Source organism: Caretta caretta, chromosome 7 (assembly GCF_965140235.1).
Source record: "Caretta caretta isolate rCarCar2 chromosome 7, rCarCar1.hap1, whole genome shotgun sequence".
In the NCBI taxonomy this organism is placed as follows: Eukaryota; Metazoa; Chordata; order Testudines; family Cheloniidae; genus Caretta; species Caretta caretta.
In genome coordinates, this window is record NC_134212.1 from 62908961 (window position 1) to 62922650 (window position 13690).

Consider the following 13690-nt stretch of genomic DNA (forward strand, 5'->3'; position numbering starts at 1 on the left):
CCTCTCCAGGCCTCCCTGATTTCCCATCTGTAAAATGGGGATAAAGTTATTGCACAAGGAAGTTGTGATGTTTGTATGATGTTTTTAAAGCACTTTAATATTCTCGGATGAAAAGCAATTTAGACAAATAGTCTGTCTGGTGATTAATAGAGAGAGGCAAAGTAGCTCAGCATAGCAACGTCTCTTTTGCCACAAGTACAAAGTAATTGTGTAATATGTTTTGATATTTAGTTATAAGCTGGTAAAAGAAATTCTGCTTTTGCATCTGCAGGGCCCCCAACCATATAATTATGGGACTTTGTCCTCTCTTCATTCTGAGTCCTAAGGCTGAACCTCTTGGACCTCAGTTACCTGTCTGTAAAATGGGCATAATAATACTTCCTTTCTCACTCATTGTCTATCTTATTTAGAGCATAATGTCTTAAGGGCAGGGACTCTCTCTTAGCATGTATATGAACAGTGCTTAGCACAATGAGATCGCGATCTCAGTTGGGGCCTTCTAGGCACTATTATATACAGAGGGGATAGACACCTTTTTTTTATTTGAGGTACCTAGAGTTGAAAGATAATAAAATAAAAGCTGTTGAATGTCACTTGAAGGAGTAGCTTTGTACCATAACTAAATGAGTCCACTTCTAATATAGTGAGATAAATGAGTTTCTGTTTTAAACTGTGTTTAAACTGTGTTTATAAATGCAAACTCTAAATATTTGGAGGAGGTAAAGCTCCCAAGACCCAGTTGTCAATGTCCATGATACAAATAATAAATAAGTTTATCTTGCTAAAATCCATTGTGATCCATGGAACGTAGAAAGCACAGCTCAGGCAGACTATGAGTAAGTTATATGCATATATGTCAAGCTTCTCATGACATCCAAACCACTTGAGGCTGACTGTCATGGTGTTTGGCTTTGGAACCCTGTGATGTGAGCATAGCTTTACCTCTCACTGTTAGCCACCTCTACACCCCTCCATCTCTCTCTAGTGTGCAAGTAACAACACAATATACAATATCCCCTTACGCATCTCCCAGGAATAGGTTTGGCCAGACTTGGTCCAAATGATTGTCAGATCCTCCTCTGAACCAGAACAGCTTCTGAAGGTCAGATAATCCTGGTGTTTCATATGGTGCCTGGCTGCTGGTTTCAGAGGAATAGCTCTTGGTGTGAAGCATACCTCCTCTTCTGTTTCACGCACTCAGGTGGTATCCCAAAGAGCCTTTCTGAAATAAACCAAGAGAAGCTTTTCATACATAACTAATATTCTCTGTAAATTAGTCCTGTTCTTTGCCCTCCAAATAATTTTGCATTATTATTACAAGAGTGTACAGTTGAGCCTGAACGTGTTGCTAAAGGCAGCCAGCCATGAGGGTTGCCTCTGCACTGTCACTATACAGGTATGGAATTTGTCCCTGAGGAAAGCAGCATCATAAGACAGTATAGTAATTTCTTGTCAAATCATGCTGTGGAGAAGAAAAGCCCAGCCCCTTCCAAATGCATTGTGATTAACACCCTCCCTCCCCCCTCAGATAATCCTCAGCAACAGCACCCTGCCTTAGTACATCATTCACTGTGACGAACACAGGTATAATGATAAAGCCACCACCACCACACATGTCCAACAGCTCCGAGTAAACATCTAATTCACTGCTTGATACTTTAAGGTACTGTCGTTCTACTGCACTGCATTTTGTAGTTTTGAAAATGAATTCAGCTGTGGTGAAAAGTGGTGCAAACTGGTGCATTGCCACGTGGAGTGAGAAAGGGGGGCTTGAAATGCATTTAATGATGATGTATCCACAGAACAGGTACAGTATGGGCAGCAACAATGGATCTCAACCTTACACTGGAGATGCCATTTTTAGAAGCAAGGGGGTGGTTCAGTCTCCATGTCTATTTCGTGACAGGTCCCTTAAATACTGTGGCCCAGGGACATCTCATTATGTTCTGTACTGAGGAGAAACATCATCCAAGCTGAGGGAAAGCTGTCCTCAAGTGGAAGAGGCTAGTGAACCTTGATGGCCCTGGTCCAGGCCCAATAGTCCTTCTGGCCCCTTGTGTGGGGCTAGTTCTCCTGTTGAGGCTGTAAAGGGGAACTCAGTCCCTCCCTGTACCCTGGATTCCAGCCCAGGGACCCTGTAGCAAGTGGTTAAGATCTGTCTGGTCAGAGTTCTTGACTTTTCCCTGGGCTACTTCCTACAATGTCTCCATCTTCTCCTCAGGGGAGGTTGTATTCTCAGCAGCGGTCCATCCTGAGGTCTGCCCCTAGTCTCAGTCCTCAAGATCACAAAGAAAATAAATTAACAGAGATAGATGGCTCCAACTTCTCTGTCCTGTCCGGATCCTCCAGCCACCTGTCCTGTGGCTCTGTGCCCACAGTCAATCAAAGGCCTCTATGAGCTGAGGGTGAGACATCTGTCCACCTTCCCAGGCTGAGGCCTTCTGAACTGAACTTCTCCCTTTTTAAGGCTCCTCCTCCAAGATTGGCATGCCTTGCAGGTGCGGGGGATGAGAGGGTAGGGATGGGACTTTCTGAGCCCAAACCTGCTCTTTAACCCCTTCTTGCCTGGCATGGGGCTTGTACATCCCGTCACGTTTTCCTTGACACACCTGAAAGAAGAAATTGAGTATCTACATCTCTTTTGCAATGACATTTGCTGCTGTGGTAGTGTAAAAACCCATTTGTTGATTTCTCAGTAAATAAGCCTCTCCAATAGGTCCGGATGTCCTACTGAGCAATGAGGTTTCTCTTGCATGCTTAACTGAAACCTTTATTACTTAACACTGCACTAGACTGGCATTTTATAACGACCATTAAGATTGAGCAAATTCATTCCCAATTGCCTTTGCTACGTCTTAAATAACTTCTGAGATAATGAGGTCATCTTGGTTGGGGTGATGATTCTGTCAACCCAATGATGCTAGTGACAAGTTAAACTAACATTTCAGAACACATCCATCTGACTCCTTTGAGTCTGGATTGCAGAAATACATTCATTTAAATACATTCATTTTTGCCCACTGCAAAACCCATTCATTTCTATTACCCTTGACAAAGGTTGTGATAATTTGGTTGCTTAGATTGTGAGTTTTTCTGAACAGAGACCAGGCCTTTTTCTCTGTTTGGAAAGCTCCTAGCATGTGGTGGGTGCCACAGCAATGCACATTATAAAGCAGGATCGGCAAGAATGGGGAGAGATGGCAGAGGTGGCATCATGCTATTCAGCAACCTGTTGCCAGATCAGTACTGGCAAATGGACACGGGGGATCAAACCCCAGGCAGTGTGTGGCCCTACCAGGGCAGGCTCTTACCTGCCTCTGAAAGATGCCTGAAAGGTCTGTCTCTTTTATTATATACTTTGGCAACAGTTACATAGCTTGTTATGCCAATAAAATCTCTTTAAACGGAATTATTGCAATTCTCGCCTCCAAAGAACATTGCACTTTTACCAGTGATCAACTTGACATTCTGATTCAGATCCAAACTTTCCCCAAAGTGCAGAACAATGTGGATTGAGGAGTCTATGTGGATTGAGGTGGTTTAGATACAATAGAAAATCTGGGAGTGCTTTGAATCTATTCTATTCCTCATAAATTCTTATACCTTGTTCATTTTTGTAGTATCGGGACACATGTACCCATGGTTTGGGTTTACACTCATCTCTATAATTTTCCAAGTTTTGCACCATGTTCTTTTCTTCAACAGCAGAGACAGCTTTGGGGCATACACACAAAAAATTAGCAGAAAGGATTTATTTTGAGAAAAGCAGTTTTTCACCTGTGTGGGGAAAAATGCAGACAATATAGCAGGGTTTTGAATACTCCAGATATATTCCTTTGTGAGATTTTAGCCTACACACGATTTTTTTTTCTTTCGTGCTAATTTCAAGAGCACTGACAACTTTCCTCAGGAAAGGAGCTCTCATTGGGGTGACCATTTAATATGCAATAAGATGAAATTAAGCAAAGGGAAAAATGCAGGTTAGGAGAAATTCCCGAACAGTAAAGTCTGTTGATCCATTAGACTTTCCAAGGAAAGTGCTTGAACCTCAATTACTTTAGATGTTTAAAAGTAGATTGGATCAACACTGAGGAACATACTGTAGGGAGGTGTCCAGCAGAGACAGCAAGGCACAAATAAGATGGGATCTAAAAGGGGTCTCTTTTTGTCCTATCTCTCTCTTATGATTTTAGTTTTCTGCTATAGTCCGTGAGCTTTTAACATTTTTCTCCCCTCTCCCATGGTCGTGGTTCAGGGACTTATGTCAGAGGAGCTCTGTGCACCTTGCGGGATTGAGCCCTTGGTGCTGAATGGTTGCTTCACCATTTCATGCCCTGCCATGCATTCTGTAACAAAGTGCCCTTTCATACAGCTCTTCGATTCCCAGGAAGTGTGCAGCGTCGTTTGCTCCACATGACTAATACCAAACAAACAAGTTCCTCTTATCATCATGGAGTGTAACTCCTAATCATTCCACCCTGTTTTGTGCTGCATTGCCCTTGAGATGAATTCGTCTGTGCAGCCTTTAGGAGTTACACCAGATGATTGGACTAATTAGGAAAATTATATGAAAATTTTAATTGAAGACCTGGGACTTTGTTGAGGTGTTTTTGGTTTTTTTAAAGATACTAAAAGACCGAGCTGTAAAGCTGGCAAAAAGTGCTGCTGCTGATTGTGTGTTTGTAAACCACCCTGCAGGGCTAATTGAAACTGGTCCATTTTTGGTGACAATCAGCAACTGTAGGAAGGTATGGTCCCTTGTAATTAGAAAATAAGTTCTGGAGAGAAAAATGTTACAAGGGCTTTAAATAGGAAACTTTTTTTGCAAAGATCTAGTCCACATACATTAGAGAGGATTATTTTTAATTCCAAAACTAGACTGTAGCTTGGGAACATTTTAGGATTGTATTACTGCATGGATTTTTTTAACAAGCTTGTACCTTTAGGAAAGGATTAAGGCAGGGTGGAAATCTTAAATGTAACCAATATGGATTTATTTCCTTGCTTCACAGAGAGCGTGAGAGCAACTTCAATATGATGTTATTAAGCATTAGTTTACAAATGCACAAAGCACTGGGTCCGAACTGGCCAGGCTTTGGCTGGGCCCTGTGTCTGTAGAGCAGTGATATTTGATTCCGGAAGCCTCAGGTTCCACTCTGCAGTCATTATGTAGCCACCCTATCCCCAAAGCCCCACCCCCATGGTAGGTATCCTGCAAGTGGTTCAGCACCCCTAATTTTATTGCAGACTCCAACTGACTCAGTGCCTGTCGCTTGCTGAGGTGGGAAGTACCAAATAAGCGAGCCAGGCTCTAAGTTCATTTCCTGAACAGTTAGTATGTACTACAGGGCCTTGTCTACATAAATATTTCATCTGTCTGTGGCAGCAGTTCTCAAACTGTGCATTTAGACTTGCTGGGATCTGGGTCCGAAGCCCGAGGGCTTCAGCCCTGGGTGGCGGGGCTTGGGTTACAGGCCCCACACCTAGGGCTGAGGCCTTTGGGCTTTGGCCCCCCTGCTCGGGGCGGTGGGGCTCAGGCTTCAGTCCCCCCTCCTGGAGTCGTGAAGTAACTTACATTGACAGAAGGGGGTCGTGGTGCAATTGAGTTTGAGAATCGCTAGTCTACGGTACCTCAGTGCTTCACAAACTTTCACTGTGTTTATCCACAATACTCTGGTGACACAGTAAGTAGTAGTATTCCCATTGTATGGTTGGAGAACTGAGGCAGAGAGAGACTAAGTAACTTACCTAAGAGAGTGTGTGGTGGAGCAGGGAACTGAACCTGGCTGGAGCAGGTCCCAGGCTAACATCCTGACCACTGAAGCATCCTTTCCCTCTCCTTTTACCATCACTTTCCCCAGTGGTGCACCTCCACTGGTGATAATGGAGGTGGAATAATTAACATAGACTAGCCACAGGTGTCTTTAGATAACAAGGGCTTAAATTAGAATGTAAATTTATCTTAGTCTGTCTTTTGTACAGCACCTAACACAGTGGAGCCCTTGATCAAAGCATCCGGGTGCTGCTGTTATACAAATATTAAATAATAATATAAAACAAAAGTTTGACAGTAAAACCAATACAAACAAAATAGCTAAACACTTGAAAGATTCAAACAGTAACACCAAGCATGAAATCATTACTCAGTTAGCATGGCTCTTTTTACTGCTTCTGCACTTGGACATCTGTCGGCTCCATCTCCTTCTTCCTCTTTTTCTATATGAACATCTTTTTATTCTGCAGACGTCTTTCCATTGCCTGCCCTTCTCTCTCAGGTAATACATCCTGGGGCCCTTTGTCTTCATTATGGAAGAACCCAGTCAGGGAAAGAACCAAGGAAATGATCATGTGAGTGGAATTACACATTGACTGTAACCTGGAATCTGATCTCTTCTCTCTCTCCCCCTCCCCCCACACACATCCGTCCCCCGAAAAGACCCAATCTCTCTCTTGAAATTTTGGCCAGAATCTTGAGCTCAGGAAATCCAAAAGTCTCTTGAGGCAGGACACAGTCTCATGTGCAGAAACAGGCACATTTAAAAGTAATAGCCAAGTTAAAGCAGCCAGATGGGAACCTAGCAGGCGACTGAGAGGGGAACTCTGTATTTTCCATACAAGCCTAGAGGGGCTTGTTTGCAGGAATTAGAATCTCTCACCAGCAGTTCACTGCAGCTCTAATACCAAGTGATATTGAAAGCAAGAAGCGGTTATGGCTGATGGTTAAATGAGGCACCTACAGGGATTTTGAAATGAGATCCTGCACTCACCCTTATATAGCCCATGCACATGGCAGAGCAATATTGCTTTCTTGGCTGACTGCATCATATTTTATAGCCTTTTATTTTGCCAATTCTCAAACAGCAGGAACTATAGAAGTTCATTGCTCTCCCTAAATATTTAGGGCCTGATTCTCCTCTCTGTTACACTAGTGGAGTTGTTCCTGATTTGCACCAAAGTAACGGAGAGCAGAATCTGCCCGTCCAACTCTTTGACAGTCTCTGTTTAATGCACTGCTGTGTTAATGCTGTTTTAATTATTCTGGTCTGAAGAGAAAAGCAGAATGAATGATTAAAGCACTGTTTGTTTTTTAAAGTAAACTTACTGCTTGGGAAAGGTGTCTGATGCATCTGGAGAATACAGACCCCTCTTTAACCACAGTTTAGGGACAAAACAGGGAACAACACTGCAAGCTTCTCCTCATGACACTCAGAACCCAATTGTCCTCCAAATGCATCTAAGCCCTGGATTGTAGAGGCCCCCTTTCTGGCGGGGAGAATATTGAAGTCTTCATATCCATTCCTTCCTTGATGTCTCTGCTGAGACAGACTTCCAATTAATGCCAGACCTCGGGCAGTTGTGATATGGACCCCTGTCCTTTATGAATTAGACTGAGAGAGAGCGATTTTTGGTCGTACTGGCCTGGGCTAGATTTGAATCAGGACGTTAGAGGTGAATGACTCTTTGCCTTATTACTAGTCCTCATGGGCCATCTATTTCCCTTCATGTTCCTCCTTACTCACTGTTTAATTGCAGTGTAGACTTCCAGGCTCAGGCTGGAAGCCAGGCTGTAGGATCCTGCGAGGTGGGAGGGTCCCAGAGCTTGGGTGCAGCCCAAGCCTGAAAGTCTACATTGCAATTAAACAGCCCCACAGCCTGAGCCCTGCGAGCCTGAGTCAGCTGGCATGGGCCAGCTGCAGGTGTCTAATTGCAGTGTAGACATGCCCTAAGTGTCAGGAATCATGGCCTGCAGCAAAGTCAGTCTCCAGGCAACCTAATGAACACAGCTGACCTGGAGCAGGCTCCCTCATTGGCAACACCCCCAGACCGATGGGAAGACTCAGCAGACTGGCGCCTAAGCCCAGCAGCTGTAGGATTTCAATGGCTGCTCAAGCCTTTTGTTTAGGTCTGTGATCGCTCCTGTGCCTGCTTGTTCCCAGCCCTGCCCCTACCTTGTTCCAGCCCTGCCCTGTCTCGTTTCACTCATGGTAACTTGGTACGGACCTTTGGTTCTGGTTCCTGACCTCTGACCCTTGGCTCTGACTCCTGACTATCAACACCTGTTCTGATGCTAGGCCTGACTCTCCTCTGATCACTAGGCATGGCTGCCCATGGCCTGGTCATGTGACACGAAGGGCTTGTCTCCACAAACAATGAGAGCGCAGCAAACTGGGTGTGACTCTACCCTGCGCTAGCCTGCTGTGTTCTGACTGTCTATCGGCACCCTGCTGCTGCATGTGACCAGTTTGTTTAAAGTGTTTTCAGGTAGGCCCCTGTCAAAGAGGACTCACCGGGATCTAATTGTTCATGTACCATGAATGAAATCCTGGCTGACTGGTGGAGAAGAGGCATTCCTGCTGTACCTTTCACTGCTAGTGGGAAATACTTGATAGTGGGTATGTTAACACGTGTGTTGTTCTCTCCTATTAGAATTTAAAGGCCTTGAAGGCCCCTCTTCCCAACGCTACTGATCTAAGCTCAGTGAATGTGTGAGCGATGGCCACAAAGGATGGGTCACTGGGAAGAGGCTTCTGGAGAAAAAATAGAAGGTTCTTGTGCTTCTTGCACACTTCAGTTGCTCCCAAGCGGGTGGGTAGTGAAGCAGAATCGACTGAGCTGCCCTACTCAGCAAACCAGCCCTTCTTGATTAAAACTACTAGGATGACATTTAAAGAAAGAAGTCTCTAAAGTCTGTCGGATTTAAGAATATTCCTCTAGAGCTCTATTGGAGTTCAGCTCGGAGGGATCTGTGTCTGAGTTAATGGACGATTCTGTCGAACATCGAGGTGGCAGACTCTGGTAAAAAAAGAAGTTTTGAAATACATCGTGGAAGACTTTGAAAAATGGGGACTCGGTGGCTTGCAATGCTTTTGCCAAATGCAAGGCTGCAAGTTTAACAGGAAGGCAGCTTTTCAATCTGCAATTAACAGAAGAAAAAAATCATTATACCTTAGCAACTGGAACCTATGTTTCACTGGCACGTTACCTGGCCTTTCCACAAGCCTTTGGTATCCTCTCTGAATCTGCTGTTGGCAACTCAGCATGTGTCCAGTCCAGAGTGGGTTTTTTTCCTCCTCTAGTTCTTTTCCTAGGCACTTATGTCCAATGGATAAACCCTTCAGCTTGTCTGTGTACTGCTGGATTAAGTTGTTGATTCTCCCTGGTTTAAAATAGCTGTAGTTTTAAGTCTTGCTACTAGCAGTCAGAACTGTGCTACCTGGTGTAATTAGGAAAGCACAACAGCACCATCTAGATAATAGTTTATTTACTGTATGAACTTCACTCTGATCTTAAAATAGCAACAGTAAGGGAGCAAGGAGGCTGTGAATCAGGAGATGCTCAAGAAGGAGGATTCCCTTAAGACAAAGTACTCCCCAGGCTGGAAGAATTAGAGCTAAAGCAAGAGAAATACAGTGACCTTGACATTGCTAACAGTCCACCAAGTGCTGTCACAGCGTTCAGATTTCATCAGTGTCAAAATTGTCAGTAGGCATAAGGTACATCAGTCCTGATACAAACGTCGATGGGGAGAAAAGATTGAAAGGAAAAAAAGTCTTGAAAGCAGAAGGAAAGATAAATAAGCATGTTAATATCCTGTCATTCAAAAAGGTTCTAAAGCACTTACCCTTCTTCAGGCAGTGCAGGTGTGTGTGATTGTGGATTAAAAGGTCTTTTACTTCTACTTGATTTACTCCTTGACCGCTTTCATCTGGCTGATGCTGTCAATAAATAGATGACAATGCTGTCAAGCTTGCAGGATTTCAGAATATCTGACAGCACAGGTAAAGGCTTTCAATGTTCCTCAGCAGTAGGGCGAATGGCATTCTCTACTGCTTACTTTAAAGGAGCTGGGAGAAACAGCTCAAAGTGCCTTCCCTCCTTGCAGCTTGCAAGGATGAGCATGGGAAAGACACTCTCCATCAAGAGTGCATGGCTTTAACTCTCTGGGCTGGAATTTCAAATGAAAAGACTCCAAAAACCTCTAGTCTGAGGAATATCCTGGCAGTCAAATTGTTGGGACAAACAATGCATCATTCAGGAAACACTGTCAACTTGGATTTTGCTTGGATACTTTTTTAAATTGAGTAATTATAAAACAATCAGGTTTCCGATAGCACATTCTTTAAATAGGATTACAGATTTCTTTTAAAAAAATCTGTCAAAATGTGTTTTAATAAGGGTGTTTCTGTTCTCTTGGTGATGCTTATAAGGGAGGAAGCATTGCAAACTAGTTAGGGCACTGAATTAGAAATCAGGAAACTTGGTTTCTATACCCTCCTCTGCCACTGACCTGCAGTGTGACCCTGGGAAAAACACACTACCTCTCTGTGCATCTGTCATGTCTATTTAGGTTGTAAGCTCTCTGTCCCTCTCTATGTGTTTGTTTAGCAGCATAGCACCCAGTGCAGGGGGATCCTGATCTTTGGGCAGCTAGGTGCTACCAGAATATAAAGAATGAGAATAATTTTTCCAGCAAAGGAGAGTTGGCAACGCCCCCAAAAATGTACTCGTCTCCCCCAGGTCTACTTCCTCTCTGTGCAAGTCGCTTTCAGGTCTGTTGCTTTTCCTGGTAAACCCCGCCTTGTGTATGTGAGTTCTGCTCAGAGCAATCCATGCAAATGACGAGCAACAGAACTTGACTATAACAGAAGGGGCTTCTGAATGCATCAAGTACACAGGGAGAAAAGATATTTGTTCCCCCAACTTTGCATCACTGATTTCTCCTCCACCACTCAACGGAGGAGCAAAACTATTCTTCAGATTATTTTTAAATTCGTATTCTGAAATGATTCTGACGCACTGTGCTAAGTGCCATCATCTCCTATAGACACCAATGGAACTGAAAGCACCAATGGAACTGCATCTCTCAGAATTGGGCACTTACATTACAGACATTATATATCATTCACTATTTACTGATTGCATCTGTTGTCTATGACACATGAATATGGATTGATTCTTCCGTATAATAGGCCAAACCCGAACACCTCTGAACTTCGGGGGAGTTCAGATTTTGATTTGGAAATCCCACTGGCAGGAATTCAACGTCCAAGGTTTTGGTTCAGTCCATTGTAAAGCTGTGTACTCAAGGTGAAGTTTTTAAAGGCATTTAAGCATCTAACGCCCTTTAAAAAATCTGGCTTAGTTCTGCAACATACTCTGTGCTGGAAGGCTGAAGGTTCAGGGTGCAAATGATGATGCTTAAAATGTGATGGGAAGTTGTTGTACATAATAGATATTGAGAGGAAGGGGTGGTCCAATGGCTAGTGATCTAGCCTGTGACTTGGGAAACCTGGTATCAATTCCTTGCTTGGCTTCAGCCTTTGTGTGACCTTGGCCAAGACACTTTTTCTCTCTCTGCCTCTATTCCCCATTTGCAAAATAGGGATTCTACTTCACATAGGTGTTTCGAGGATAAATACAGTAAAGTTTGCAAGATGGTCAGACACAATGGTAATGGTGGGCCACATGAGTACCATAGACAGAGGATGTTTGAGTTGATCTCAGTTTCTTACACTGCAAAATGTAGTGTTTTGCCAATGCTAGTACTTTTCTCATCTAACACGTGTAGCTTCAAATAGCTCTTTTACCGAAACTCCTTTTTACGTTCTTCTGCGTGTTGGAGTTTCTCTTAGATTTTCTGGGTCATCTTGCTCAGTATTTAGTATATTGTGAAGTTCTCTACAGGGCAGAGACCATTTCCTACTATGTATTTGTGCAGCGCCTAGCACAGCAAGGCTTTGCTCCTGACTGAGCCCTTTGAGTAATATTGTAATGCAAATAATAAATAGACTTGGTCAAACAAGAAGCCTATTTTCATGGGGGTGAAAATGTGAAATTTGAAGCTGACGTCATTTTGGAATATTTGAAACTGCTCCATTTTTCATCTTTTAAAAATCTTGCCTGTTTTACTTCCAACGTTTTTATAAAAAATGATATTGGAAACTTTATTAAAATTGTCCTTGAAATGTTTTATTTACTGAAAACCAGGTTTCAGTAAATAAAACGTTTCAACCACCATTTCACTAATGTTTTCAATAACACTTTTCATAACAATAAAAAATTGTGGAAAATATTTGGAAAAAGAAAACATGATTTTTTTTTTAAAAAAAATGAACATTTTCAACAATGTCAATTTATTGTGAAATATTTCACTTTTGAAAACTTTTCAGTGAAAGTCTTTGTTCAAATAATTTTCCTAGCTCTAATAGATAATAATAGCCGAATAATAATGCATTATGTCTTTCGGACAGCTGATCATGAGTGTGGCTCTGTTTTGCTGATTTCTTACTACTTACATCTTAGAGCACCTAAGCAACAGTATATAATTGTGCATTCAAGAGTGAGGGTTGGTATATTATCTATAACTGTATATGTTTGAAATATAGGTTTGTTGTGTTTTTTGGTCTAAGCAGCACCACAGTTTGTATCATGGTTATATAGGGAGTTCCTAAACAGAGAAGTAGCTTCTATATGTTCATTGTGCAAGATCCCCAGTTTGATTCATAGCTCTGCATAAGGACAGGAATTATAACTACAAGTATCAAAGATGTTTTTTTGCTGATGAGCTGTGTGTTCTTGAAAGCAGAAAACTTGAAATGTTAGCAAGAGGAGCTTCTCTTCAAGGTATTTATGTTGCACTGGAATGCAACCCATGTGTATTATATGGAAAATTTAGATTGCCAGCATTTCACCTGGAGATCTTTTGTGGTTAAAAACATTTAAGAAATGCAAGGCCTGAAAAACAAAGGAAGTTTTGGACCATTCTGAATAGTGGACAGTTGGCTGAAACACTGTAATACTTCATTTGGCCAGGAGATGGCAGGAAGAAATTATTTTGAAAGTTTTATAAAGGAGTGACAGAGTAAAATCATGATTGGATTTTTGAAAGAAATGCATTATTGACACACAAGACACAACATTGATGGGGTGGGAGAAACACATGGGATTAATTCTGATGATAAACTATGTAGTCACAAACTGAATATGGTAAGTAATAATCTACACTGCATTTTCTGTTTTAGAGAAGTTCTGCAATGGCACCTGCTTCTCTTAGATGAAGCAATGACCTGGTGCAATTCAGCCTGGTTCTTGCTTTGGTGGCAAAAATCCTTGGTGAATGAAATCCATTGTACCAGAGCAGACTATTGAGTAGTCCAGGATATAATGTAATGAGCCAAAGTAAAAAGGAATATGATTTTTTTCTGTTTTTATTAATCCATTCCTCAAATGTATTCCCAACAAAGATATTTGTGTCTGATGACCAAGAAAGTTGCAATATTTCCCCTCTTGTTTTACACACTGATTTCCAGAAAGATTAAATTTGTTTCTGGCAACTTTACTAAGTTGCATAAAGTTGGAAATTGGTTGCTGAAATCTGTCTAATAGATTTGTCATCTGGGCACTGAATATCTTATTAAGACTTGCATGAAGTTCGTCTAGAATGGAAGCTGCTCTTGATTGCTTCTAGGTGTCCACTTTCACTTTGATAGTTGGAAGTTTATTAGTCAGCTTATGCTACTGGGGAAAGGAAGACTTCTGCTCTAAAACCAGTTGGACATCAATAGCTTCAGCATCCTTCTGTGATTGCAGTTGTTTTTTGGGTCATAAGCAGAAAGACAGTCTATAAGATGTTTAGCAATCAGAATGTAAGCCATTTGGAAGAAAGCTTAAGTGAAGGTGCTTTCTTTCC

General features: G+C 42.3%; 1 protein-coding gene across 2 annotated transcripts in view; it reads right to left on the minus strand.

The window, feature by feature from the left end:
- LOC125639798 (dual specificity protein phosphatase 13B-like) overlaps positions 1-13690 on the minus strand; it is a 30330-nt gene that overhangs the window by 5754 nt on the left and 10886 nt on the right. The window contains exons 2-3 of one of the 2 annotated variants that reach the window (XM_075130761.1): positions 9623-9716; positions 1023-1222 (exon numbers count right to left, since the gene is read on the minus strand). In XM_075130761.1, the coding sequence (XP_074986862.1) occupies positions 1023-1174 (152 nt within the window). In that variant the 5' untranslated portion in view covers positions 1175-1222; positions 9623-9716. The remainder of the gene's footprint in view (positions 1-1022; positions 1223-9622; positions 9717-13690) is intronic. The other variant, XM_075130762.1, reaches the window with a different exon arrangement.